Raw genomic sequence first — 27,780 nt, 5'->3', positions numbered from 1 at the left:
ATGAAATCACCCAAAACGGAGTGAAACTGACCCAAAACTGAGATAAATCCACCCAAAACGGAGAGAAACTGACCCAAAACTGAGATAAATCCACCCAAAACGGAGAGAAACTGACCCAAAACTGAGATAAATCCACCCAAAACGGAGAGAAACCGACCCAAAACTGCCTGGAACCGACACGAAACCACCCAAAACGGAGAGAAACCAACATGAAATCACCCAAAACGGAGAGAAAATGACCCAAAACTGCCTGGAACCGACACGAAACCACCCAAAACGGAGAGAAACTGACCCAAAACTGAGATAAATCCACCCAAAACGGAGAGAAACTGACCCAAAACTGAGATAAATCCACCCAAAACGGAGAGAAACTGACCTGAAACCACCCAAAACGGAGAGAAAATGACCCAAAACTGAGATAAATCCACCCAAAACGGAGAGAAACTGACCTGAAACCACCCAAAACGGAGAGAAAATGACCCAAAACTGAGATAAATCCACCCAAAACGGAGAGAAACTGACCTGAAACCACCCAAAATGGAGAGAAACTGACCCAAAACTGAGTGAAATTCACCCAAAATGGAGTGAAACAGACTCAAAACCGAGTGAAACCACCCAAAATGGAGAGAAAATGACCCAAAACTGACTGAAACCAACCCAAAACTGACTGAAATCCACCCAAAATTGGGGTACAGGGAGACGAAGTTACAGGAAATGGAGGAAATGTTACATTAAAGTGTCTTAAATGGAGAAAAAAATGGCATTGAAGTGGCAAAAAGTGACCAAAAACGGATTAAAGTGACCAAAAATGGCATTAAAGTGATCAAAAATGGCATTAAAGTGATCAAAAATGGCATTAAAGTGACCAAAAGTGACATTGAAGTGCCTTAAAAGGGTCAAAAATGGCATTAAGATGAGCGAAAGTGACATTAAAGCGAGCAAAGTTACAGAAAAATGTCTTAAATGAGGCAAAAAATGGCATTAAAGCGATAAAAAAATGAAATTAAAGTGATCAGAACTTACAGTAAAGTGAGCAAAAGTGGCATTAAAGTATTTTAAATGGCTCAAAAATGGCATTAAAGTGATCAAAAGTTACCAAAAAGTGTCTGAAATCCCCCAAAACCCCTTTGTGGGACACTCTTTCCCTCCCAATTTCCCCCAAAAAGGGAATTCAGGATTTGGGATTCCTCTTTTCCCTCAAATTTTCCCCCAAAAAGTCTCCAGAATTCCATTTTTACCTCAGTTTTACCCCAAAAATGCTGCAGAATTCCCTTTTTTTTCCTGAATTTTCACCTCAAAAAGGTTCCGGAATTCCCCTTTCCCCTCAATGTTCCCCCAGAAAGGAAATTCAGGATTTGGGATTCCCTTTTCCCCTCAATTTACCCCACAAAAGGCTCCAGAATTCCTTTTTTTTCCTCAATTTTCACCTCAAAAAAGGTTTTGGGATTCCCTTTTCCCCTCAAATTTCCTCAAAAACCTTGGATTTAGAGCTTAGGGACCCCTTTTTCCCCTCAGAAAAATCCCCAAATCCCCTTTTTTCCTCCCAAAAAATACTATTAACGCACTGGGACCACCTTTTCCCCTCAAATTTCCTCAAAAACCTTGGGTTTAGAAGTTGGGGACCCCTTTTTCCCTCTCAGAAAAATCGCCAAATCCCCTTTTTTCCTCCCAAAAAATACTATTAACGCACTGGGAACACCTTTTCCCCTCAAATTTCCTCAAAAACCTTGGATTTAGAAGTTGGGGACCCCTTTTTCCCCTCAGAAAAAGTCCCAAAATCCCTTTTCCCCCAAAAAAACCGATTAATGCGCTGGGACCACCTTTCCCCCTCAAATTTCCTCAAAACCCTTGGATTTAGAGCTTAGGGACCCCTTTTTCCCCTCAGAAAAAATCCCAAAATCCCTTTTCAACCCCCAAAAAAACCGATTAATGCACTGGGATCCCCTTTTCCCCTCAAATTTCCCCAAAACCCTTGGCTTTAGAGCTTAGGGACCCCTTTTTCCCCTCAGAAAAATCGCCAAATCCCCTTTTTTCCTCCCAAAAAATACTATTAACGCACTGGGACTCCCTTTTCTCCTGAAATTTTCCCAAAAATGTTGGGTTTAGAGCTTAGGGACCCTTTTTCCCCTCAGAAAAAAATCCCAAATTCCCATTTTCCCCCCAAAAAACCCTGATTAACGCACTGGGAACACCTTTCCCCCTCAAATTTCCTCAAAAACCTTGGATTTAGAAGTTGAGGACCCCTTTTTCCCTCTCAGAAAAATCGCCAAATCCCCTTTTTTCCTCCCAAAAATACTTTTAACGCAGCGGGACCACCTTTTCCCCTCAAATTTCCTCAAAAACCTTGGATTTAGAAGTTGGGGACCCCTTTTTCCCCTCAGAAAAAGTCCCAAAATCCCTTTTCCCCAAAAAAAAACCGATTAATGCGCTGGGACCACCTTTCCCCCTCAAATTTCCTCAAAACCCTTGGATTTAGAGCTTAGGGACCCTTTTTCCCCTCAGAAAAAACTCCCAAAATCCCTTTGCAACCCCCAAAAAAAACCGATTAATGCACTGGGACCACCTTTCCCCCTCAAATTTCCTCGAAAACTTTGGATTTAGAGCTTAGGGACCCCTTTTTCCCCTCAGAAAAATCGCCAAATCCCCTTTTTTCCTCCCAAAAATACTATTAACGCACTGGGACCACCTTTTCCCCTCAAATTTCCTCAAAAACCTTGGATTTAGAAGTTGGGGACCCCTTTCTCCCCTCAGAAAAAGTCCCAAAATCCCTTTTCCCCAAAAAAAAAACCGATTAATGCACTGGGATCCCCTTTCCCCCTCAAATTTCCCCAAAACCCTTGGATTTAGAGCTTAGGGACCCTTTTTCCCCTCAGAAAAAAGTCCCAAAATCCCTTTGCAACCCCTCCAAAAAAAAAATTTCTGCACTGGGATCCCCTTTTCCCCTCAAATTTCCTCAAAAACCTTGGGTTTAGAGCTTAGGGACCCATTTTTCCCCTCAGAAAAATCGCCAAATCCCCTTTTTTCCTCCCAAAAAATACTACTAACGCACTGGGACTCCCTTTTCTCCTGAAATTTTCCCAAAAATGTTGGGTTTAGAGCTTAGGGACCCTTTTTCCCCTCAGAAAAAAATCCCAAATTCCCATTTTCCCCCCCAAAAAAACGATTAATGCACTGGGACCACCTTTCCCCCTCAAATTTCCTCAAAAACCTTGGATTTAGAGCTTAGGGACCCTTTTTACCCTCAGAAAAAGTCCCAAAATCCCTTTTCAACCCCCAAAAAAACCGATTAATGCGCTGGGACCACCTTTCCCCCTCAAATTTCCTCGAAAACTTTGGATTTAGAGCTTAGGGACCCTTTTTACCCTCAGAAAAAGTCCCAAAATCCCTTTGCAACTCCCCCCAAAAAAGATTAATGCACTGGGATCCCCTTTTCCCCTCAAATTTCCTCAAAAACCTTGGGTTTAGAGCTTAGGGACCCTTTTTACCCTCAGAAAAAGTCCCAAAATCCCATTTTCCCCCCCAAAAAAACGATTAATGCACTGGGACCACCTTTCCCCCTCAAATTTCCTCAAAAACCTTGGATTTAGAGCTTAGGGACCCTTTTTACCCTCAGAAAAAGTCCCAAAATCCCTTTTCAACCCCCAAAAAAACCGATTAATGCGCTGGGACCACCTTTCCCCCTCAAATTTCCTCGAAAACTTTGGATTTAGAGCTTAGGGACCCTTTTTACCCTCAGAAAAAGTCCCAAAATCCCTTTGCAACTCCCCCCAAAAAAGATTAATGCACTGGGATCCCCTTTTCCCCTCAAATTTCCCCAAAACCCTTGGCTTTAGAACTTGGGGACCCCTTTTTCCCTCTCAGAAAAATCGCCAAATCCCCTTTTTTCCTCCCAAAAAATACTATTAACGCACTGGGACCACCTTTTCCCCTCAAATTTCCTCAAAAACCTTGGATTTAGAAGTTGGGGACCCCTTTTTCCCCTCAGAAAAAGTCCCAAAATCCCTTTTCCCCAAAAAAACCCGATTAATGCGCTGGGACCACCTTTCCCACTCAAATTTCCTCAAAACCCTTGGATTTAGAGCTTAGGGACCCCTTTTCCCCTCAGAAAAAACTCCCAAAATCCCTTTTCCCCAAAAAAAAAAACCGATTAATGCGCTGGGACCACCTTTCCCCCTCAAATTTCCTCAAAACCCTTGGATTTAGAGCTTAGGGACCCCTTTTTCCCCTCAGAAAAAACTCCCAAAATCCCTTTTCAACCCCCAAAAAAACCGATTAATGCACTGGGACCCCCTTTTCTCCTCAAATTTCCCCAAAAACCTTGGCTTTAGAGCTTAGGGATCCCTTTTTCCCCTCAGAAAAAAATCCCAAAATCCGTTTATTTCGCCCCAAAACACAGAGCCCCCCCCCATACCGCTGCCGCTAGGGGGCGCCGCTCTCCCGCCGCTCCCCCTCAGGTTCCCGCGCGCGCGCAGTGCGGCCGGACCGTACCACCCTGAGGGGAACGCGCGGGGGGGGAGGGGGGAACCATAGGAGGGGCGGGAACGGGCGAGTCCATTGCGAGCCGAACCCGGGGGAGGTGTCGGGGAGGCCCCGGGGCCGCTGGTCGGTGAGGGGGAACATTTGGGGGAATTTTTTTGATGTCAATTTAAAGGATTTTGGGGTAAAATTGAAGAAGTTTTGTGGGAAAGTTGAGGGGGAAAGGGAGTGTCCGGACAGCGGGGTTGTGTTTGGGACACGGGGTTGGGGAGAAGGGAGGGCGGAGAGGTGGGAATGGAGGAGGATTCAAGGGAAAAAGGGGTCCCTGAGCAGTTTGGGGGGATTCTGAGGGGAAGAAGGGGTCCCGGAGCTGCTTCGGGGTGAATTTGAGGGGGAAAAGGGGTTCCGGATACTTAAATTCCCTTATAGGGGTGTCCTGGACCTTCTGAGTTTCTATTTTGGGGGAACTCTGAGGGGGAAAAGGGGTCCCGGAGGGGTTTGGGGGAGATTTTGAGGGGGAAAAGGGGTTCCAGATACTTAAATTCTCTTTTTAGGGTTCTGGACACTTTGAGGTTTTATTTTTGGGGAAACTCTGAGGGGGAAAGTGGTTTTGGGACAGTTTTTTGGGGGGATTTTGCGGGAAAAAAGGGGTCCCTGAGCAGTTTTTGGGGTAATTCTGAGGAGAAAAGGGGGTCTTGGAGCGGTTTTGGGGGGATCGTAAGGGGAAAAAAGGGCTCCTGGACCTTTTAAATTTTGATTTTGGGGAAACTCTGAGGGGAAAAGTGGTTTTGGGGTAGTTTTTGTGGGGATTTTGAGGGGAAAAAGGGGTCCCTGAGCAGTTTTTGGGGTAATTTTGAGGGGGAAAAAGGGGTTTTGGAGAGATTTAGGGGTGAATTTGAGGGGAAAAAGGGGTTCCAGATACTTAAATTCCCTTATAGGGGTGTCCTGGATCTTCTGAGTTTCTGTTTTGGGGGGACTCTGAGGGGAAAAAGGGGTCCTGGATATTTAAATCCCTTTTTTTGAGGAATTCTGAGGGGAAAAAGGAGTCCTGGAGTGATTTTTGGGGCAACTCTGAGGGGAAAAAAGGGTTCCTGGACCTCTTAAATTTTGATCTGAGGGAAAACCTGAGGGGAAAAGGGGATCCTGAACACTTTAATCCTATTTTTGGGGGGATTTTGATGGAAAAAAAAGGGGATTTTGGACACTTAAATGTCATTTTTGGGGGGAAAACTGAGGGGGGAAAAAGGAGATCTGGAACCCCTGAGGGCTTTTTGGGGGGTTCCTTTTGGGGTTTTTTTGTGGGGGTTTTGGGGTCCCTGGGGTGGTTTTGGGTGTCTTGTGGGGTTTTGGGGATTTTTTGGGATTCTTGAGGGGTTTTGGGGGTATTTTGAGGTTTTTTTGAGAGTCCTTGAAGGTTTTTGGGGTCCTTTGGGTTTTTTGGGGGGAATTCGGGGACCATTTTTGAGGGGAAATTTGGGGTCATTTTTGAGGGGATTTTGGGGCCGTTTGGGGGAGGATTTTGGGGTCTCTTACCAGGAGGGTCCCTTGGGGGTTTCTGGGGGAATTTTTGGGGTCCTTCGGGTGGATTTTAGTGTCCTTGAGGTGAATTTTGGGGTCCCTGAGGGGGTTTTGGGGTCTTTGGGGGGTTTTGGGCTCTCTGAGGGCATTTTTGGGGTCCTGGGGGGGATTTTGGGGTCTTATTTGTTGGGGTTCTTTTGGGGGGTTCCTGAGAGGATTTTTGGGGTTCTTTGGGTGGATTTTGGGGTCCCTGAGGGGGATTTTGGGGTCCTTGGGGGTTTTGGGGGTTCTTTAGGGGGATGTTGGGGTCCTTGGGGGTTTTTGGGGTTCCTGAGGGGATTTTTGGGGCTCTTGGTGAGATTTTGGGGTCTCTTATTTGGGGGGGGGTCCTTGGGGGATTTTAGGGTCCCTTGGCGGTTTTTGGGGTCCCTGAGGGGATTTTTGGGGTTCCTGAGGGGATTTTTGGGGTCCCTGGGGGGGGTTGGGGTCTTTTATGGGGGGTTTCTTTTGGGGGTGTTCCTGGGGGGGTTTTTGGGGTCCCTGAGGGGATTTTTGGGGTTCCTGGGGGGGTTTTGGGGTCCCTGAGGGGATTTTGGGGTCCTTTGGGGTCATTTTAGGGGGATTTTTTGAGGGTCTCCTCACAGATATTTTTGGGGCGTCCCCCCCCCCATTAACCCCTTCCCCTCCCCCCTCAGGAGATGCTGCGGCGCGTTTTGGGGGGGGGTCTGCGGGGGGGTGGGGGAGGGGCCCCCCACAATCCCCCCGCCCGCGCCGCCGCCGACCAAACCCCCCCGGACCTGGCGCGGGAGCGCTGCAAGGCCGTCACCTCCTTCTACCACCAACCCGCCATCGACGCCGCTGCCGAGAGGGTGAGACCCCCCCCGAATGCCCCCGAGCCGGGGAGACCCCTCCCCAAATTCCCCCCCAGCCGGGGAGACCCCTCCCCAATTTTCCCAGGGATTTGGGGCCATTTCAAGGAGATTTGGGTCAGTTTGGGGGGCAGTTCTGGGGGGAAATGGGGTTATTGATGTGACCACAGAGAGGGTGAGACCCCTCCCCAAATTCCCCCGAGCCGGGGAGACCCCTCCCCAAATTCCCCCCCAGCCGGGGAGACCCCTCCCCAAATTCCCCCGGGGTTTGGGGCCATTTCAGGGGGTTTTGGGTCTATTTGGGGGGGGATTTAGGGGGCAAATGGGGTCCTTGATGTGGCCACAAAGAGGGTGAGACCCCTCCCCAAATTCCCCCGAGCCGGGGAGACCCCTCCCCAAATTTCCCCGGGGTTTGGGGCCATTTCGGGGAAATTTGGGTCTATTTGGGGGGGATTTAGGGGGATTTTTGAGGGATTTTGGGGCTATCAACGCTGCTGCAGAGGGGGTGAGACCCCTCCCCAAATTCCCCCGAATCCGGGGAGACCCTTCCCCAAATTCCCCCGAATCCATGGAGACCCCTCCCCAAATTTCCCGGGGGTTTGGGGCCATTTCAGGGAGATTTGGGGCCTTTTGAGTTCAATTTTGGGTCAGTTTGGGGAGGACTTTTGGGGGGATTTGGGGTCATTGATGTGGCCACAGAGAGGGGGAGACCCCTCCCCGAACTCCCCCGAGCCGGGGAGACCCCTCCCCAAATTTCCCCGGGGTTTGGGGCCATTTCAGGGGGATTTGGGTCTATTTGGGGGGGAGTTTTGGGGGGAAATGGGGTCCTTGATGTGGCCACAAAGAGGGTGAGACCCCTCCCCAAATTCCCCCGAGCCGGGGAGACCCCTCCCCAAATTCCCCCCCAGCCGGGGAGACCCCTCCCCAAATTTCCCCGGGGTTTGGGGCCATTTCGGGGAGATTTGGGTCTATTTGGGGGGGATTTAGGGGGATTTTTGAGGGATTTTGGGACTATCAACGCTGCTGCAGAGGGGGTGAGACCCCTCCCCAAATTCCCCCGAATCCGGGGAGACCCCTCCCCAAATTTCCCAGGATTTGGGGCCATTCTGGGGGGATTCGGGTTCATTTCAGTTCAATTTTGGGTCAGTTTGGGGGGGATTTTGGGGGGATTTGGGGTCATTGATGTGGCCACAGAGAGGGTGAGACCCCTCCCCAAATTCCCCAAAATCCGGGGAGACCCCTCCCCAAATTCCCCCGAATCCCGGGAGACCCCTCCCCAAATTTCCCCGGGGTTTGGGGCCATTTCAGGGGGTTTTGGGTCAGTTTGGGGGGCAGTTCTGGGGGGAAATGGGGTCATTGATGTGACCACAGAGAGGGTGAGACCCCTCCCCAAATTCCCCCGAGCCGGGGAGACCCCTCCCCAAATTTCCCCGGGGTTTGGGGCCATTTCGGGGAGATTTGGGTCTATTTGGGGGGGGGATTTAGGGGGCAAATGGGGTCCTTGATGTGGCCACAAAGAGGGTGAGACCCCTCCCCAAATTCCCCCGAGCCGGGGAGACCCCTCCCCAAATTCCCTGGGTGTTTGGGACCATTTCAGAGAGATTTGGGGCCATTTTGGGTCAGTTTGGGGGAGGATTTAGGGGGAAATGGGGTCATTGATGTGGTCACAGAGAGGGTGAGACCCCTCCCCAAATTCCCCCGAGCCGGGGAGACCCCTCCCCAAATTTCCCCAGGGTTTGGGGCCATTTCGGGGGGATTTGGGTCTATTTGGGGGGGATTTAGGGGGATTTTTGAGGGATTTTGGGGCTATCAACGCTGCTGCAGAGGGGGTGAGACCCCTCCCCAAATTCCCCCGAATCCGGGGAGACCCCTCCCCAAATTTCCCAGGATTTGGGGCCATTTTGGGGGGATTCGGGGTCATTTCAGTTCAATTTTGGGTCAGTTTGGGGGGGGATTTTGGGGGGATTTGGGGTCATTGATGTGGCCACAAAGAGGGTGAGACCCCTCCCCGAATTCCCTCGAGCTGGGGAGACCCCTCCCCAAATTTCCTGGGTGTTTGGGACCATTTCAGAGAGATTTGGGGCCATTTTGGGTCAGTTTGGGGAGGATTTAGGGGGAAATGGGGTTATTGATGTGACCACAGAGAGGGTGAGACCCCTCCCCAAATTCCCCCGAGCCGGGGAGACCCCTCCCCAAATTCCCCCGAATCCCGGGAGACCCCTCCCCAAATTCCCCCGGGGTTTGGGGCCATTTCAGGGGGATTTGGGTCAGTTTGGGGGGCAGTTCTGGGGGGATTTGGGGTCATTGATGTGGCCACAGAGAGGGTGAGACCCCTCCCCAAATTCCCCCCCAGCCGGGGAGACCCCTCCCCAAATTTCCCCGGGGTTTGGGGCCATTTCGGGGGGATTTGGGTCTGTTTGGGGGGGATTTAGGGGGATTTTTGAGGGATTTTGGAGGCATCAATGCTGCTGCAGAGGGGGTGAGACCCCTCCCCAAATTCCCCCAAATCCGGGGAGACCCCTCCCCAAATTTCCCAGGATTTGGGGCCATTTTGGGGGGATTCGGGTTCATTTCAGTTCAATTTTGGGTCAGTTTGGGGGGGATTTTGGGGGGATTTGGGGTCATTGATGTGGCCACAGAGAGGGTGAGACCCCTCCCCAAATTTGGGAGACCCCTCCCCAAATTTCCCAGGGGTTTGGGGCCATTTTGGGTCAATTTGAGGCCATTTTGGTCCAATTTATGGGGGAATTTGGGATCATTGAGATCACAAACAGAAGGAGACCCCTCCCCAAATTGGGGAGACCCCTCCCCAAATTTCCCGGGGATTTGGGGCCATTTTGGGGTCAACTTTTGCACCATTTTGGGGCCTTTTGAGGGGAATTTTAGGGGATTTTTTTGGGGATTTTGGGATCAATATGGGGAGGATTTTGGGGGAATTCTGGGGCCATTTTGGAGCTTTTTTTGGGGGGAATTTTAAGGGGATTTTGGGGCAATTTTTGACCGATTTTGGGACCATTTTGGGGGGATTTTGGAGCTTTTTTGGGGGGGATTTTGGGGCTTTTTGTGCGCAATTTTATGGGGGTTTTGGGGCCAATTTTGGGAGAATTTTGGGGCTTTTTGGGGGGAATTTTATGGGTTTTTGGCTCCATTTCGGGTTGGATTTCAGCCCAAATTTGGGGTCCACTTCCCCAAATCAGGAAAAACCCCAAAATCTCCTTTTTTCCCCCCAAACCAGCCCTCGGTGCGCCTGACCCCCACCACCATGCTCTACTCGGGGCGCTCGCAGGACGGCAGCCACATCCTGGTGAGGGGGGGGGACCCCAAATTTGGGGGGGGTCCCCAAAATCTGGGAGGGGTTCCCAAACCTTGGGGGGGGGGAATCCCCAAAATTTGGAGGTTTTCCTGGATTTTGTGGGGGGGAAAAAAGGGTTGGGAGTCTCCAAAATTTGGGGCTTTGGGAGGATTTTGGGGTGGTCCTGAAATTTGGGGGGGGGGGGAGTCCCCAAAATTTTGGGGGGGGTCCTCAAAATTTGGGAGGGAAAGGATTTCAAGTGGGGGTCCCCAAAATTAGGGGGAGATTTATTGAATTTTGGGGGGGAGGACCCCAAAATTTGGGGAGTTTTCCTCAGTTTTGGGGCGTTTTGGGGGGAGAAGGTTTTGGGGATCCCCAAAATTTGTGATGAAACCTCGAGAATTTGGGGTAAAAACCTTAAAAATTTGGATTAAATCTTGAAAATTTGGGGTGAAGCCTCCAAACATTTGGGGCAAAACCTCAAAATTTTGGGGTGAAACCTCAATTTTTTGGGAGTTTGGTGGGAATTGCCCAAACTTTGATTTTTTTGGCCCAGAAAAGTGCCCGGTACCTGCAGCAGGAGCTGCCCGTGCGCATCCAAATTTGGGGTAAAAACTCAAGAATTTGGAGTAAAAACTCCAAAATTTGGGGTAAAAACTCAAGAATTTGGAGTAAAAACTCCAAAATTTGGGGTAAAAACTCAAGAATTTGGAGTAAAAACTCCAAAATTTGGGGTGGAAAATCCAAAATTTAGGGTAAAAACTTGAAACTTTGGGGCAAAGTGTTGAAAATTTAGGGTGAAAACTCAAAAATTTGGGGTGAAACCTTCAGATTTTGGGGTAAAAAGTTCAAAAAAGCGTGGGGCAAAACGTCAAAAATTTGGGGTGAGAAGCCTTCAGGATTTGGGGTGAAACCTCCGAAATTTGGGATGAAAATTCAAAAATTTGGGGCGAGAACTCAAAAATTTGGGTGCAATTTTAAGAATTTGGGCTGAAACCTTAAAAATTTGGTGCGAAAATTCAAGAATTTGGGGTAAAACGTCGAAAATTTGGGGTGGAAACTCAAAAATTTGGGTGAAACCTTAAAAATTCGGGGTGAAACTGTAGAAAATCGGGGTAAAAGCTGAAGTTTTTGGGATTTTGGCGGGATTTGCCCAAAATTTGGGTTTTTCGGCCCAGAAAAGCGCGCGGTACCTGCAGCAGGAGCTGCCCGTGCGCATCGCCCACCGCATCCAGGGCTTCCGGAACCTTCCCTTCATCATCGGCTGCAACCCCACCATCCTGCACGTGGTGAGCCCCGAAAACCCCCGAACTCACCCCAAAAAAATTCCCGTCAAATTCCCGAGGGTTGGAATCCCAAAATCCCCCAAAATTCAAAAAAAAATTCCCCAAAAATTCCAAAATTTTGCAAGGAATTCCCCAAAAAATCCCCAAATCCTAAAATTCCCCCAAAAATCCCAAAATGCCCCAAATGCCTGAATTTTTCCCCAGAATTCCCAAATTTCATGGAATTCCCAAAATCCCCCACATTTCGCCCGGAAAATCCCCCCAAAATTACCAGAAAATTCCCAAGATCCCCCAAATCCCCAGAATTCCCCGAAATTCCCAAAATTCCCAAGAATACCAAATTCCCCAAAAGTCCCAAATTCCCGGGGGGGAATCCCAAAAATTCCTGGAAATCCCCAAAATTCCCAATAATCCAGAAATTCCCAGAAAATTCTCAAGAATCCCAAAATTCCTGAAAATTCCCCAATCCCCCAAAATTCTCCAACTTCCCCAAATTCCCAGAATTCCAATTGGGGAAAAATCCAAAAAATTCCTGAAATTCCATAAATTCACGGGATTCCAAAAAAATCCTGAAATTCCCCAAAATTCCCCCAAAAAATTCCAAAATCCCTCAAATTACCCAAATTCTCAGAGTGCCCAGAATTCCCAAGAATCCCAAAATTCCTGAAATTCCCCAAGTCCTAAAATTCCCCAAAATGCCCCAAAAATCCCAAAATTCCTGGAATTTGAAAAATTCCCAAAACTCCTGAAAATTCCAAAAAGTCTCAAATGTTTTAGGGGGAAAATCCCAAAAAGTCCCAAAATTCCCAGCATTTCCCCCAAAAAGTCCCAAAATTCCCAACATTTCCCCCGAAATTCCCCGGAATTTCCGGAATGTTCTGACGTGTCCCCTCCCCCCCCAGCACGAGCTGTACATCCGCGCCTTCCAGAAACTCAGCGACTTCCCCCCGGTGAGTGACACACCTGGGCACACCTGGGCACACCTGGGGACACACCTGGGGGCACCTGAGATACACCTGGGCACACCTGGGCACACCTGGCACACCTGGCACACCTGGGCACAGCTGGGCACACCTGGGGGCACCTGAGATACACCTGGGCACTCCTGGGGGTACCTGGGACACACCTGGGATACACCTGGGGACAGCTGAGATACACCTGGGCACACCTGGCACACCTGGGGACACCTGGGCACAACTGGGCGCACCTGGGCACACCTGGGGACATCTGGGCACACCTGGGCACACCTGGCACACCTGGGCACACCTGGGGGTAGCTGGGATACACCTGGGATACACCTGGGCACAGCTGGGCACACCTCAGCACTCACCTGGGCACACCTGGGGGCACCTGGGGACACCTGGGCACAGCTGGGATACACCTGGGGATACCTGGGGGCACCTGGGCACACCTGGCACACCTGGGGGCAACTGAGATACACCTGGGGGTACCTGGGCACAGCTGGACGCACCTGGGATACACCTGGGGGTACCTGGGATACACCTGAGCACACCTGGGGACACACCTGGGCACAGCTGGCACACCTGGGGGCACCTGCGGTCACCTGGGGACACCTGGGCACAGCTGGCACACCTGGACACAGCTGAGGACACCTGGGAAACACCTGGAGGCATCTGGGGAGACCTGGGGGTACATGGGATACACCTGGACACACCTGGGACACCTGGGGGCACCTGTGCACACCTGGGGGTGTAAAAACACACCTGGGCACAGCTGGCACACCTGTGTCACCTGTGTCACCTGTGTCACCTGTGTCACCTGTGTCACCTGTGCAGATCCAGGTGCGCAGTGACGAGGCGCAGCACTGTCACTGTCACTGTCACTGTGTCACCTGTGTCACCTGTGTCACCTGTGCAGATCCAGGTGCGCAGTGACGAGGCGCAGTACTGTCACTGTCACTGTCACCTGTGTCACCTGTGTCACCTGTGTCACCTGTGCAGATCCAGGTGCGCAGTGACGAGGCGCAGCACTGTCACTGTCACTGTGTCACCTGTGTCACCTGTGTCACCTGTGTCACCTGTGCAGATCCAGGTGCGCAGTGACGAGGCGCAGCACTGTCACTGTGTCACTTGTGTCACCTGTGTCACCTGTGTCACCTGTGCAGATCCAGGTGCGCAGTGACGAGGCGCAGCACTGTCACTGTCACTGTCACTGTGTCACCTGTGTCACCTGTGTCACCTGCACAGATCCAGGTGCGCAGTGACGAGGCGCAGCACTGTCACTGTCACTGTGTCACCTGTGTCACCTGTGTCACCTGTGTCACCTGTGCAGATCCAGGTGCGCAGTGACGAGGCGCAGCACTGTCACTGTCACTGTCACCTGTGTCACCTGTGTCACCTGTGTCACCTGTGCAGATCCAGGTGCGCAGTGACGAGGCGCAGCACTGTCACTGTCACTGTGTCACCTGTGTCACCTGTGTCACCTGTGTCACCTGTGCAGATCCAGGTGCGCAGTGACGAGGCGCAGCACTGTCACTGTCACTGTCACTGTGTCACCTGTGTCACCTGTGTCACCTGTGCAGATCCAGGTGCGCAGTGACGAGGCGCAGCACTGTCACTGTCACTGTCACCTGTGTCACCTGTGTCACCTGTGTCACCTGTGCAGATCCAGGTGCGCAGTGACGAGGCGCAGCACTGTCACTGTCACTGTGTCACCTGTGTCACCTGTGTCACCTGTGTCACCTGTGCAGATCCAGGTGCGCAGTGACGAGGCGCAGCACTGTCACTGTGTCACTTGTGTCACCTGTGTCACCTGTGTCACCTGTGCAGATCCAGGTGCGCAGTGACGAGGCGCAGCACTGTCACTGTCACTGTCACTGTGTCACCTGTGTCACCTGTGCAGATCCAGGTGCGCAGTGACGAGGCGCAGCACTGTCACTGTCACTGTCACTGTGTCACCTGTGTCACCTGTGTCACCTGCGCAGATCCAGGTGCGCAGTGACGAGGCGCAGCACTGTCACTGTCACTGTGTCACCTGTGTCACCTGTGTCACCTGTGTCACCTGTGCAGATCCAGGTGCGCAGTGACGAGGCGCAGCACTGTCACTGTCACTGTCACTGTGTCACCTGTGTCACCTGTGCAGATCCAGGTGCGCAGTGACGAGGCGCAGTACTGTCACTGTCACTGTCACTGTGTCACCTGTGTCACCTGCACAGATCCAGGTGCGCAGTGACGAGGCGCAGCACTGTCACTGTCACTGTGTCACCTGTGTCACCTGTGTCACCTGTGTCACCTGTGTCACCTGTGTCACCTGTGTCACCTGCGCAGATCCAGGTGCGCAGTGACGAGGCGCAGTACTGTCACTGTCACTGTCACTGTGTCACCTGTGTCACCTGTGTCACCTGTGTCACCTGTGTCACCTGTGCAGATCCAGGTGCGCAGTGACGAGGCGCAGCACTGTCACTGTCACTGTGTCACCTGTGTCACCTGTGTCACCTGTGTCACCTGTGTCACCTGTGCAGATCCAGGTGCGCAGTGACGAGGCGCAGCACTGTCACTGTCACTGTCACTGTCACCTGTGTCACCTGTGTCACCTGTGTCACCTGTGTCACCTGTGCAGATCCAGGTGCGCAGTGACGAGGCGCAGTACTGCGCGTTGCTGCGGCAGCTGCTGGAGGATCACAAGGACGTGGTGACGCTGCTGGCCGAGGGGCTGCGGGAGTGCCGGAGACACATCCAGGTAACTCACCTGGGACAGGTAACTCACCTGAGACACACCTGAGACAGGTAACCTCACCTGGGATACACCTGGGACACACCTGGGACACACCTGAGACAGGTAACATCACCTGGGATACACCTGGGACACACCTGGGACACACCTGAGACAGGTAACCTCCCCTGGGACACACCTGGGATACACCTGAGACAGGTAACATCACCTGGGATACACCTGGGACACACCTGGGACACACCTGAGACAGGTAACCTCCCCTGGGACACACCTGGGACACACCTGAGACAGGTAACCTCACCTGTAACACACCTGGGATACACCTGGGACACACCTGAGACAGGTAACCTCCCCTGGGACACACCTGGGATACACCTGAGACAGGTAACATCACCTGGGATACACCTGGGATACACCTGGGGTACACCTGAGACAGGTAACCTCCCCTGGGACACACCTGGGATACACCTGAGACAGGTAACCTCACCTGTAACACACCTGGGATACACCTGAGACAGGTGACCTCCCCTGGGACACACCTGGGATACACCTGAGACAGGTAACCTCACCTGGGACACACCTGGGGTACACCTGGGACAGGTAACCTCACCTGGGATACACCTGGGACACACCTGAGACAGGTAAGCTCACCTGGGAGACACCTGGGATACACCTGAGACAGGTAACATCACCTGGGATACACCTGGGATACACCTGAGACAGGTAACCTCACCTGGGACACACCTGGGATACACCTGGGACAGGTAACCTCACCTGGGATACACCTGGGACACACCTGGGACAGGTAACCTCACCTGGGACACACCTGGGACACACCTGAGACAGGTAACCTCACCTGTGACACACCTGGGACACACCTGAGACAGGTAACATCACCTGGGATACACCTGGGACACACCTGAGACAGGTAACATCACCTGGGATACACCTGGGACACACCTGGGACACACCTGAGACAGGTAACCTCACCTGTGACACACCTGGGACACACCTGAGACAGGTAACCTCCCCTGGGACACACCTGAGACAGGTAACCTCACCTGTGACACACCTGGGACACACCTGAGACAGGTAACCTCACCTGGGATACACCTGAGACAGGTAACCTCACCTGGGACACACCTGGGGTACACCTGGGACAGGTAACCTCACCTGGGACACACCTGGGATACACCTGAGACAGGTAACATCACCTGGGATACACCTGGGACACACCTGAGACAGGTAACCTCACCTGGGACACACCTGGGCCACACCTGGGACAGGTAACCTCACCTGGGACACACCTGGGATACACCTGTGATACACACCCTGCTGGCCGAGGGGCTGCGGGAGTGCCGGAGACACATCCAGGTAACTCACCTGGGACAGGTCACCTCACCTGGGACACACCTGAGACAGGTAACCTCACCTGTGACACACCTGAGACACACCTGAGACAGGTAACATCACCTGGGATACACCTGGGATACACCTGAGACAGGTAACCTCACCTGGGATACACCTGGGATACACCTGAGACAGGTAACCTCACCTGGGACACACCTGAGACAGGTAACCTCACCTGGGACACACCTGGGACACACCTGAGACAGGTAACCTCACCTGGGATACACCTGGGACACACCTGAGACACACCTGAGACAGGTAACCTCCCCTGGGACACGCCTGGGATATACCTGAGACAGGTAACATCACCTGGGATACACCTGGGATACACCTGAGACAGGTAACATCACCTGGGATACACCTGGGACACACCTGTGACACACCTGAGACAGGTAACCTCACCTGGGACACACCTGGGATACACCTGAGACAGGTAACATCACCTGGGATACACCTGGGATACACCTGGGATACACCTGGGACACACCTGAGACAGGTAATCTCACCTGTGACACACCTGGGACACACCTGAGACAGGTAACCTCACCTGGGATACACCTGAGACAGGTAACATCACCTGGGACACACCTGGGACACACCTGAGACAGGTAACCTCACCTGTGACACACCTGGGACACACCTGAGACAGGTAACCTCACCTGGGATACACCTGAGACAGGTAACCTCACCTGGGACACACCTGGGGTACACCTGGGACAGGTAACCTCACCTGGGACACACCTGGGATACACCTGAGACAGGTAACCTCACCTGTGACACACCTGGGATACACCTGAGACAGGTAACATCACCTGGGACACACCTGGGATACACCTGGGATACACCCACACACACCTGTGACACACACACACCTGGGACACACCTAGGGCAGGTAATCTCACCTGGGTCGCACCTGGGAAAGTCCTACCTGAGCCACACCCACTCATCTGGCTCACCTGTACCTCACCTGTCACCTGTTGGTCCAACTTGTGCCTTATCTGTCTCTCACCTGTGTCTCACCTGTCGCCACAGTATCTCACCTGTCGCCCCGGTATCTCACCTGTCTCTCACCTGTCTCACCTGTCTCTCACCTGTCTCACCTGTCTCACCTGTGTCTCACCTGTCTCACCTGTGTCTCACCTGTCTCCCCTGTCTCTCACCTGTCTCACCTGTGTCTCACCTGTGTCTCACCTGTGTCTCACCTGTCTCACCTGTGTCTCACCTGTGTCACCTGTCTCACCTGTCTCTCACCTGTCTCTCACCTGTCTCACCTGTCTCTCACCTGTTCCTCACCTGTCTCACCTGTCTCTCACCTGTCTCTCACCTGTCTCTCACCTGTCTCCCCTGTCTCTCACCTGTGTCTCACCTGTCTCACCTGTGTCTCACCTGTCTCACCTGTCTCACCTGTGTCTCACCTGTGTCTCACCTGTCTCACCTGTGTCTCCCCTGTGTCTCACCTGTGTCTCACCTGTCTCCCCTGTCTCTCACCTGTCTCACCTGTCTCCCCTGTGTCTCACCTGTCTCTCACCTGTCTCCCCTGTCTCTCACCTGTGTCTCACCTGTCTCCCCTGTCTCACCTGTGTCTCACCTGTCTCACCTGTCTCCCCTGTCTCTCACCTGTCTCACCTGTGTCTCACCTGTGTCTCACCTGTGTCTCACCTGTCAGGACGAGCGGCTGCTGCGGCCGTTCCTGGACAAGACGCTGACGTCACGGCTGGGCATGCGCATGCTGGCGGCGCATCACCTGGCGCTGCACGAGGACAAGGTGAGCTCACCTGTGCAGGTGTGACGGGCACCTATAGATCCCTATAGATCACCTGTGCAGGTGTGTCAGGCACCTATAGATCCCTATAGATCACCTGTGCAGGTGTGACGGGCACCTATAGATCCCTATAGATCACCTGTGCAGGTGTGTGAGGCATCTATAGATCCCTATGGATCACCTGTGCAGGTGTGACGGGCACCTATAGATCCCTATAGATCACCTGTGCAGGTGTGTCAGGCACCTATTGATCCCTATGGATCACCTGTGCAGGTGTGATGGGCACCTATAGATCCCTATAGATCACCTGTGCAGGTGTGTCAGGTACCTATGGATCCCTATAGGTCACCTGTGCAGGTGTGTCAGGCACCTATAGATCCCTATAGATCACCTGTGCAGGTGTGACGGGCACCTATAGATCCCTATAGATCCCTATAGATCACCTGTGCAGGTGTGACGGGTACCTATAGATCCCTATAGATCACCTGTGCAGGTGTGCCAGGTCATTCATCCCAATTTTTCCCAAATTTCCCCCAAATTTTTCCCCAAATTTTCCCATATTTTCCCAAATCTCCCCCAATTTTCCCCTTTTTTTCCCCCATTTTTCCCAAAATCTTCCCATTTTTTCTCTGATTTTCCTCAAATTTCCCAAATTTTTCCCGCTTTCCCCTCGTTTTCCCCCAATTTTCCCCCAATTTTCCCAAATTTCCCCGTTTTCCCCCAATTTCCCCCCAATTTTCCTGAATTTCCCTGTTTTTTCCTCATTTCCCCCCATTTTTTCCCCCCAATTTTCCGGAATTTCCCCCGTTTTTTCCTTGTTTTTCCTGTTTTCCCCCAAATTTTCCCCAATTTTCCCGAATTTCCCCGTTTTCCCCTCGTTTTTCCTGTTTTCCCCCAAATTTTCCCCAATTTTCCCGAATTTCCCCGTTTTTTTTTCCTCGTTTTTCCCGTTTTCCCCCAAATTTTCCCCAATTTTCCCGAATTTCCCCGTTTTCCCCTCGTTTTTCCCGAATTTCCCCGTTTTCCCCTCGTTTTTCCCGGATTTCCCCATTTTCCCCTCGTTTTTCCCGGATTTCCCCGTTTTCCCCTCGTTTTTCCCGGATTTCCCCGTTTTCCCCTCGTTTTTCCCGGATTTCCCCGTTTTCCCCTCGTTTTTCCCGGATTTCCCCGTTTTCCCCTCGTTTTTCCCGCTTTCCCCGGATCCGCAGCCGGATTTCGTCGGCATCATCTGCACCCGCCTGAGCCCCAAGAAACTCATCGAGAAGTGGGTGGACTTCGCCAGGTGAGCGCACCCGGGGCACCTGGGCACACCTGGGGGCACCTGGGATACACCTGGGGGCACCTGGGCACACCTGGGACACACCTGGGCACACCTGGGGGCACCTGGGCACACCTGGGACACACCTGGCTACATCTGGGATACACCTGGGCACACCTGGAATACACCTGGGCACACCTGGGCACACCTGGGGGCACCTGGGATACACCTGGGGGCACCTGGGATACACCTGAGCACACCTGGGGGCACCTGGGACATACCTGGCACACCTGAGCACACCTGGGGGCACCTGGGCACACCTGGGAACACCTGGGCACACCTGGGGGCACCTGGGCACACCTGGGGGCACTTAGGAGACACCTGGGACACACCTGGGAGCACATCTGGGCACACCTGGGATACACATAGGAGATACCTGGGCACAGCTGGGGGCACCTGGAGACACTTGGGGACACCTGGGATACACCTGGGGGCACCTGGGCACACCTGGCACACCTGGAGGCACCTGGGCACACCTGGGGTACACCTGGGGACAGCTGGGGGCACCTGGGGGTTTAAAAACACACCTGGGAGGACCTGGGCACTCCCAGGGAGCAGCGGGTGACAGCAGGTGACTGTGGCTGCCAGGTGACATCGCACAGGTGACACAGGTGAGGTGACTCAGGTGTGTCAGAGCTGTCCCCAGGTGTGCCAGTGACAGGGTGACACCGAGTGGCAGGGGGTGACGGTTCCTGACAGGACAGGTGACACAGGTGACACAGGTGTCACCCAGGTGTGTCACCCAGGTGTGTCACGCGTGTCCGCAGGCGCCTGTGCGAGCACCAGTGCGGGAACGCGCCCTGGGTGTGTCAGTGACAGGTGACACTGAGTGACTGTAGGTGGCTGTAGGTGACTGTGGCTCTCAGGACAGGTGACACAGGTGACACAGGTGTCACCCAGGTGTCACCCAGGTGTGTCACGCGTGTCCGCAGGCGCCTGTGCGAGCACCAGTACGGGAACGCGCCGCGGGCGTGCCAGTGAGAGGTGACACTGAGTGACAGGGGGTGACAGGGGGTGGCTGTAGGTGACTGTAGGTGACTGTAGCTCTCAGGTGACATCACCCAGGTGTGTCACACCTGTGTCACACCTGTGTCACACCTGTCCCCAGGCGCCTGTGCGAGCACCAGTACGGGAACGCGCCCCGGGTGTGTCAGTGACAGGTGACACTGAGTGACAGGGGGTGACAGGGGGTGGCTGTGGGTGACTGTGGCTCTCAGGACAGGTGACACAGGTGTCACCCAGGTGTGTCACACCTGTGTCACGCGTGTCCCCAGGCGCCTGTGCGAGCACCAGTACGGGAACGCGCCGCGCGTGCGCATCAACGGCCACGGGACAGGGGTGACACTGAGTGACCGGGGGTGACAGGGGGTGGCTGTAGGTGACTGTAGGTGACTGTAGCTCTCAGGTGACATCACCCAGGTGTGTCACACCTGTGTCACACCTGTGTCACGCGTGTCCCCAGGCGCCTGTGCGAGCACCAGTGCGGGAACGCGCCCCGGGTGTGTCAGTGACAGGTGACACTGAGTGACGGGGTGACAGGGGGTGGCTGTAGGTGGCTGTAGGTGACTGTAGCTCTCAGGTGACATCACCCAGGTGTGTCACACCTGTGTCACACCTGTGTCACACCTGTCCCCAGGCGCCTGTGCGAGCACCAGTACGGGAACGCGCCACGCGTGCGCATCAACGGCCACAGGACAGGGGTGACACTGAGTGATGGGGTGACAGGGGGTGGCTGTAGGTGACTGTGGCTCTCAGGACAGGTGACACAGGTGTCACCCCTGTGTCACACCTGTCCCCAGGCGCCTGTGCGAGCACCAGTACGGGAACGCGCCGCGCGTGCGCATCAACGGCCACGGGACAGGGGTGACACTGAGTGACAGGGGGTGACAGGGGGTGGCTGTAGGTGACTGTGGCTCTCAGGACAGGTGACACAGGTGTCACCCAGGTGTGTCACACCTGTGTCACGCGTGTCCCCAGGCGCCTGTGCGAGCACCAGTACGGGAACGCGCCCTGGGTGTGTCAGTGACAGGTGACACTGAGTGACAGGGGGTGGCTGTAGGTGACTGTGGCTCTCAGGACAGGTGACACAGGTGTCACCCAGGTGTGTCACCCCTGTGTCACACCTGTCCCCAGGCGCCTGTGCGAGCACCAGTACGGGAACGCGCCGCGCGTGCGCATCAACGGCCACGGGACGGGTGACACTGAGTGACAGGGGGTGACAGGGGGTGGCTGTACCTGGCTGTAGGTGACTGTAGCTCTCAGGTGACATCACCCAGGTGTGTCACACCTGTGTCACACCTGTGTCACACCTGTCCCCAGGCGCCTGTGCGAGCACCAGTACGGGAACGCGCCGCACGTGCGCATCAACGGCCACGGGACAGGGGTGACACTGAGTGACAGGGGGTGACAGGGGGTGGCTGTAGGTGACTGTAGGTGACTGTAGCTCTCAGGTGACATCACCCAGGTGTGTCACACCTGTGTCACACCTGTGTCACGCGTGTCCCCAGGCGCCTGTGCGAGCACCAGTGCGGGAACGCGCCCCGGGTGTGTCAGTGACAGGTGACACTGAGTGACGGGGTGACAGGGGGTGGCTGTAGGTGACTGTAGGTGACTGTAGCTCTCAGGTGACATCACCCAGGTGTGTCACACCTGTGTCACACCTGTGTCACACCTGTCCCCAGGCGCCTGTGCGAGCACCAGTACGGGAATGCGCCATGGGCGTGTCAGTGACAAGGTGACACTGAGTGACAGGGGGTGACAGGGGGTGGCTGTGGCTCTCAGGACAGGTGACACAGGTGTCACCCAGGTGTGTCACACCTGTGTCACGCGTGTCCCCAGGCGCCTGTGCGAGCACCAGTGCGGGAACGCGCCCTGGGTGTGTCAGTGACAGATGACACTGAGTGACAGGGGGTGGCAGGGGGTGGCTGTAGGTGACTGTGGCTCTCAGGACAGGTGACACAGGTGTCACCCAGGTGTGTCACACCTGTCCCCAGGCGCCTGTGCGAGCACCAGTACGGGAACGCGCCGCGCGTGCGCATCAACGGCCACGTGGCCGCGCGGTTCCCGTTCATCCCGCTGCCCCTGGACTACGTCCTGCCCGAGCTGCTCAAGAACGCCATGAGGTACCCGGGGGGCCTTTTGGGGACGATTCCGGGGATTTTGGGACATCTTGGGGACAATTCCGGGGATTTTGGGACATCCTGGGGACAATTCCGGGGATTTGGGGGCAATTTTGGAGGGATTTTGGGTCAATTTCGTGGGGATTTTAGAGCGAATTTGTGGGGATTTCGTGGGGATTTGTGGGGATTTTGGGATTTTGGGGAGTTTTGAGGGATTTTGGGGGAATTCTGGAGCGATTTTGGGTTAAATTTTAGGGATTTTGGGGGAATTTTGGGGGATTTGGAGGGGTATTTGGGGAGTTTGGGGGGGGTTTAATGGGGGTCCCTGGTGATATTTTGGGGTCCACAGTGACATTTTAGGGTCCTGGGGTGACATTTTGGGGTCCCCGATGACCCGAGGTGACCTCGGTGACATTTGGGGTGACCCCGGTGCCATTTTGGGGTCCCTGATGACATTTGGGGTGACCCTGGTGACATTTGGGGTCCCTGATGACCCTGGGGTGACCTCAGTGACATTTGGGGTGACCCCGGTGGCTTTTGGGGTGACCCCGGTGACATTTTGGGGTCCTTGATGACTTTGGGGTGACCCTGGTGACATTTGGGGTGACCCCGGTGCCATTTTGGGGTCCCTGATGACCCTGAGGTGACCTCAGTGACATTTGGGGTGACCTCGGTGACATTTGAGGTGACCCCGGTGCCGTTCCGGGGTCCCGGATGACCCTGGGGTGACCCGGGTGACATTTGGGGTGACCCTGGTGACATTTGGGGTGACCCCGGTGCCATTTTGGGGTCCCTGATGACATTTTGGGGTCCCTGATGACTTTGGGGTGACCCTGGTGACATTTGGGGTGACCCCGGTGCCATTTTGGGGTCCCTGATGACCCTGAGGTGACCTCAGTGACATTTGGGGTGACCCCGGTGGCTTTTGGGGTGACCCCAGTGCCGTTTCGGGGTCCCGGATGACCCTGGGGTGACCCTGGTGACATTTGGGGTGACTCTGGTGCCGTTTTGGGGTGACCCTGGTGACGTTTTGGGGTCCCTGATGACCCTGGGGTGACCTCAGTGACATTTGGGGTGACCCCGGTGGCATTTGGGGTGACCCCGGTGCCGTTTCGGGGTCCCTGATGACCCTGAGGTGACCCCGGTGCCATTTGGGGTGACCCTGGTGACATTTGGGGTGACCCCGGTGCCGTTCCGGGGTGCCAGGGCCACCATGGAGTCCCACCTGGACACGCCCTACAACGTCCCCGACATCGTGGTGACGATCGCCAACAACGACATCGACCTCGTCATCCGGTACGGGGCAACAATGTCCCCAGGTGTCCCCACAGCGTCCCCGAGGTGTCCCCCGAGTGTCCCTGAACTGTCCCTAAGGTGTCCCCAATGTCCCCAATGTCCCCAATTCCTTGAATGTCCCCAAATGTCGTTGATGACCCCAAAGTCCCTGATATCCCAAATATCCTCAATGTCCCCAGTGTCCCCAATGTCCCCAATGCCCTGAATGTCCCCAATGTCCCCGATGTCCCCAGTGCCCTGGATGTCCCCAGTGTCCCCAATCCCTTGAATGTCCCCAATGTCCCCAATGCCCTGGGCATCCCACTCATCTCCAATGTCCCCGATATCCCAAATGTCTCCAATGTCCCCAATCCCCCCGATGTCCCCAATGTCCCCAATGTCCCCAATGTCCCCAATGGCCCCAATGTCCCCAGTGTCTCTGATATCCCAAATGTCCCTAAATGTCCCCAATGTCCCCAATGTCCCCGGTGTCCCCGGTGTCCCCAGGATCTCGGACCGTGGCGGTGGCATCCCACACGAGCTGCTGGACAAACCCAATGTCCCCAGTGTCCCCGATGTCCCCAATGTCCCCAATCCCCTGAGTGTCCCTGATATCCCAAATGTCCCCGGTGTCCCCAGGATCTCGGACCGCGGCGGTGGCATCCCGCACGAGCTCCTGGACAAACCCAATGTCCCCAATGTCCCTGATGTCCCCAATGTCCCCAGTCCCCGAATGTCCCCGATGTCCCCAATGTCCCCAATCCCCTGAATGTCCCCAATGTCCCCGACGTCCCCTCTGGTGTCCCCAGGATCTCGGACCGCGGCGGTGGCATCCCGCACGAGCTGCTGGACAAGGTGACCGAGTACCACTTCAGCACGGCCGAGGCCAGCGCGCAGGACCCGCGCCTGGGGGGGCCCTTCCGCACCCTGATGGACGCCAGCGGCCAGCCCGGGCCCATGCACGGGTCAGGGACCCCCCCCAAAATCGGGGACCCCTCCCCACATTGGGAACAACCCCAAAATCGGGGACCCGTCTCCAAATTGGGGACAACCCCCAAAATCGGGGACCCCTCCCCAAATTGGGGACAACCCCCAAATCGGGGACCCCTCCCCAAATTGGGGACAACCCCCAAAATCGGGGACCCCTCCCCAAATCGGGGACCCCCCCAAAATCGGGGACAACCCCCAAAATCGGGGACTCCTCCCCACATTGGGGACAACCCCCAAAATCGGGGACAACCCCCAAAATCGGGGACCCCTCCCCACATTGGGGACAACCCCCAAAATCGGGAACCCCTCCCCACATTGGGGACAACCCCAAAATCGGGGACAACCCCCAAAATCGGGGACCCGTCCCCAAATCGGCGACAACCCCAAAAATTTGGGACAATCTCCAGAAATTGGGGACAACCCTCACAAATTGGAGACAATCTCAGGGTTGGGATTTGGGGGGGATTTGGGGACTTTGGGGGATCCCTGGGACCCCTCCCCACATCGGGGACCCCTCCCCAAATCGGGGACAACCCCCAAAATCGGGGACCCCCCCCCAAATTGGGGACATCGCCAAAAATTGGGGACAATTTCTGGAAACTGGGGACAATCTCAGGGTTGGGATTTGGGGGGGCTGTGGGGGGATTTGGGGGGTTTAGGGATCCCTGGGACCCCTCCCCACATCGGGGACCCCTCCCCAAATTGGGGACCCCTCCCCAAATCGGGGACAACCCCTGAAATTGGGGACAATCCTCCAAAATTGGGGACAATCTCTGGAAATTGGGGACAATCTCAGGGTTGGGATTTGGGGGGGGCGGGAGAGGGATTTGGGGGATTTAGGGATCCCTGGGACCCCTCCCCACATCGGGGACCCCCTCCTCAAATCGGGGACAAAGCCCAAAATCAGGGACCCCTCCCCAAACTGGGGACATCCCCAAAAATTTGGGACAACCCCCGAAATTGGGGACGACCCCCAGAATTGGGGACATCCCCCAGAAATTGGGGACAATCTCAGGGTTGGGATTTGGGGTGCTGGGGGGGATTTGGGGGATCCCTGGGACCCCTCCCCAAATCGGGGACAACCCCAAAGATTGGGGACACGCCCACAGTTGGGATTTTGGGGTATTTCATGGGATTTTGGGACAATTTGGGGCCACTTTTGGGAATTTGCAGTGTCACCCCAAAATCAGTCTCGAGGTGGATTTTGGGGACATTTCGGGTGCTTTTGGAGGCACTTTTGGGGTATTTTTGGGGTGGGATTTGGGGTGGGAATTGGGGTGGTTTTTTGGGGAGATTTTGGAGTATTTGGGGTGGAATTTGGGGAATTTTTTGAGGGGATTTTGGGGGGATTTTGGGGTATTTAATGGGATTTTTGGGACAATTTGGGGCCACTTTTGGGAATTTTCAGCGTCACCCCAAAATCACTCTCGGGGTAGATTTTGGGGACATTTCGGGTGCTTTTGGAGGCAGTTGTGGGGCATTTAGGGTGGGATTTGGGGCATTTTGGGGGGGGGATTTTGGTCTTTTTTGGGATTTGGGGTATTTCACAGGATTTTTGGGACAATTTGGGGCCACTTTTTGTCATTTTTGGTATCCCCAGGTTCAGCTTTGGGTTGAATTTTGGGGACATTTCGGGTGCTTTTGGGGGCACTTTTGGGGTGGGATTTTGGGGTATTTTTTGGGGTGGGATTTGGAGTATTTTTGGGGTTTTTTTGGGGTATATTTAAGGGGACTTTGGGGTTTTTTTGAATTTGGGGTATTTAATGGGATTTTTGGGACAATTTGGGGCCACTTTTTGTCATTTTCAGTGTCCCCACAGTTTCGGCCTCGGGTTGAATTTTGGGGACATTTCGGGTGCTTTTGGGGTGGGATTTGGGGTATTTTTGAGGGGATTTTCGGGTTTTTTGGGATTTGGGGTATTTAATGGCATTTTTGGGACAATTTGGGGCCACTTTCGGTCATTTTCGGCGTCCCCAGGTTCGGCTTCGGGCTGCCGACGTCGCGCGCCTACGCCGAGTACCTGGGGGGGTCGCTGGTGCTGCAGTCGCTGCAGGGCGTCGGCACCGACGTCTACCTGAGGCTGCGGCACATCGACGGCAAGGCCGAGAGCTTCCGCATCTAGGGGGGCGTCGGGGGGCCCCCGGGAACCCCCCGGGAACCCCCCGAGGCGGACACTGCCCATCGGGGTCCCGGAGAACCCCCGGGGCTGGGGTTCGGTCACGGAGAACCTTCCAAAGTTGGGTTTTGGTCATCAAAACAATGGAGAACCTTCCAAAGTTGGGTTCCGGTCGTGGGAACCGCGGAGAACCTTCCAAAGCCGGACTGCCGGGGCCGGAACCCCTCAAAGTTGGGTTTGGTCATTAAAATCATGGAGAACCTTCCAAAGTTGGGGAGATCCCTCCAAAGTTGGATTTCGGTCATTGAAACAATGGAGATCCCTCCAAAGCTGGGTTTTGGTCATTAAAACCAAAAAGATCCCTCCAAAGTTGGACTTTTAGGTCATTAAAATTGTGGAGAACTCCTAAAAGTCGGGGAGATCCGTCCAAAGTTGGGTTTGGGTCATCAAAACAATGGAGAACCCTCAAAAGTTGGAATTTTAGGTCATTAAAACAATGGAGAACCTTCCAAAGTTGGGTTTTGGTCATCACGGTCAAGGAGAACCCTCCAAAGTTGGACTTTTAGGTCATTAAAATCGTGGAGAACTCTTAAAAGTTGGGTTTGGTCATTAAAGGCATGGAGAACCTTCCAAAGTTGGGGAGATCCCTCCAAAGT

The 27,780-nt window shown here is 54.2% G+C and overlaps 1 protein-coding gene across 1 annotated transcript; it reads left to right on the top strand.

The window, feature by feature from the left end:
- Positions 1–4,428: 4,428 nt before the first annotated feature.
- Positions 4,429–27,413, top strand: BCKDK (branched chain keto acid dehydrogenase kinase). Its single transcript, XM_038125965.1, has 12 exons — positions 4,429–4,606; positions 6,690–6,863; positions 10,099–10,167; positions 11,334–11,444; positions 12,344–12,391; positions 15,021–15,140; positions 18,211–18,309; positions 19,515–19,588; positions 22,618–22,746; positions 23,950–24,039; positions 24,828–24,983; positions 26,986–27,413. The coding sequence occupies exons 2-12, from the start codon at positions 6,693–6,695 to the stop codon at positions 27,128–27,130; spliced, it is 1,212 nt and encodes a 403-aa protein (XP_037981893.1). The 5' UTR covers positions 4,429–4,606; positions 6,690–6,692; the 3' UTR covers positions 27,131–27,413.
- Positions 27,414–27,780: the final 367 nt, after the last annotated feature.

The sequence above is a fragment of the Motacilla alba genome, unplaced genomic scaffold (assembly GCF_015832195.1).
Source record: "Motacilla alba alba isolate MOTALB_02 unplaced genomic scaffold, Motacilla_alba_V1.0_pri HiC_scaffold_268, whole genome shotgun sequence".
Lineage (NCBI taxonomy): Eukaryota > Metazoa > Chordata > Aves > Passeriformes > Motacillidae > Motacilla > Motacilla alba.
Note: the sequence above shows the minus strand (reverse complement) of the source record. Positions and strands in the feature narration are given on the sequence as shown.

Coding starts and splice junctions, on each gene's coding strand:
- BCKDK (XM_038125965.1), top strand. CDS start 6,693: ATGCTGCGGCGCGTTTTGGGGGGGGGTCTGCGGGGGGGTGGGGGAGGG. Junction 15,141..18,210: donor AGTGCCGGAGACACATCCAG/GTAACTCACCTG, acceptor CTCACCTGTCAG/GACGAGCGGCTGCTGCGGCC. Junction 24,040..24,827: donor GACATCGACCTCGTCATCCG/GTACGGGGCAAC, acceptor TGGTGTCCCCAG/GATCTCGGACCGCGGCGGTG.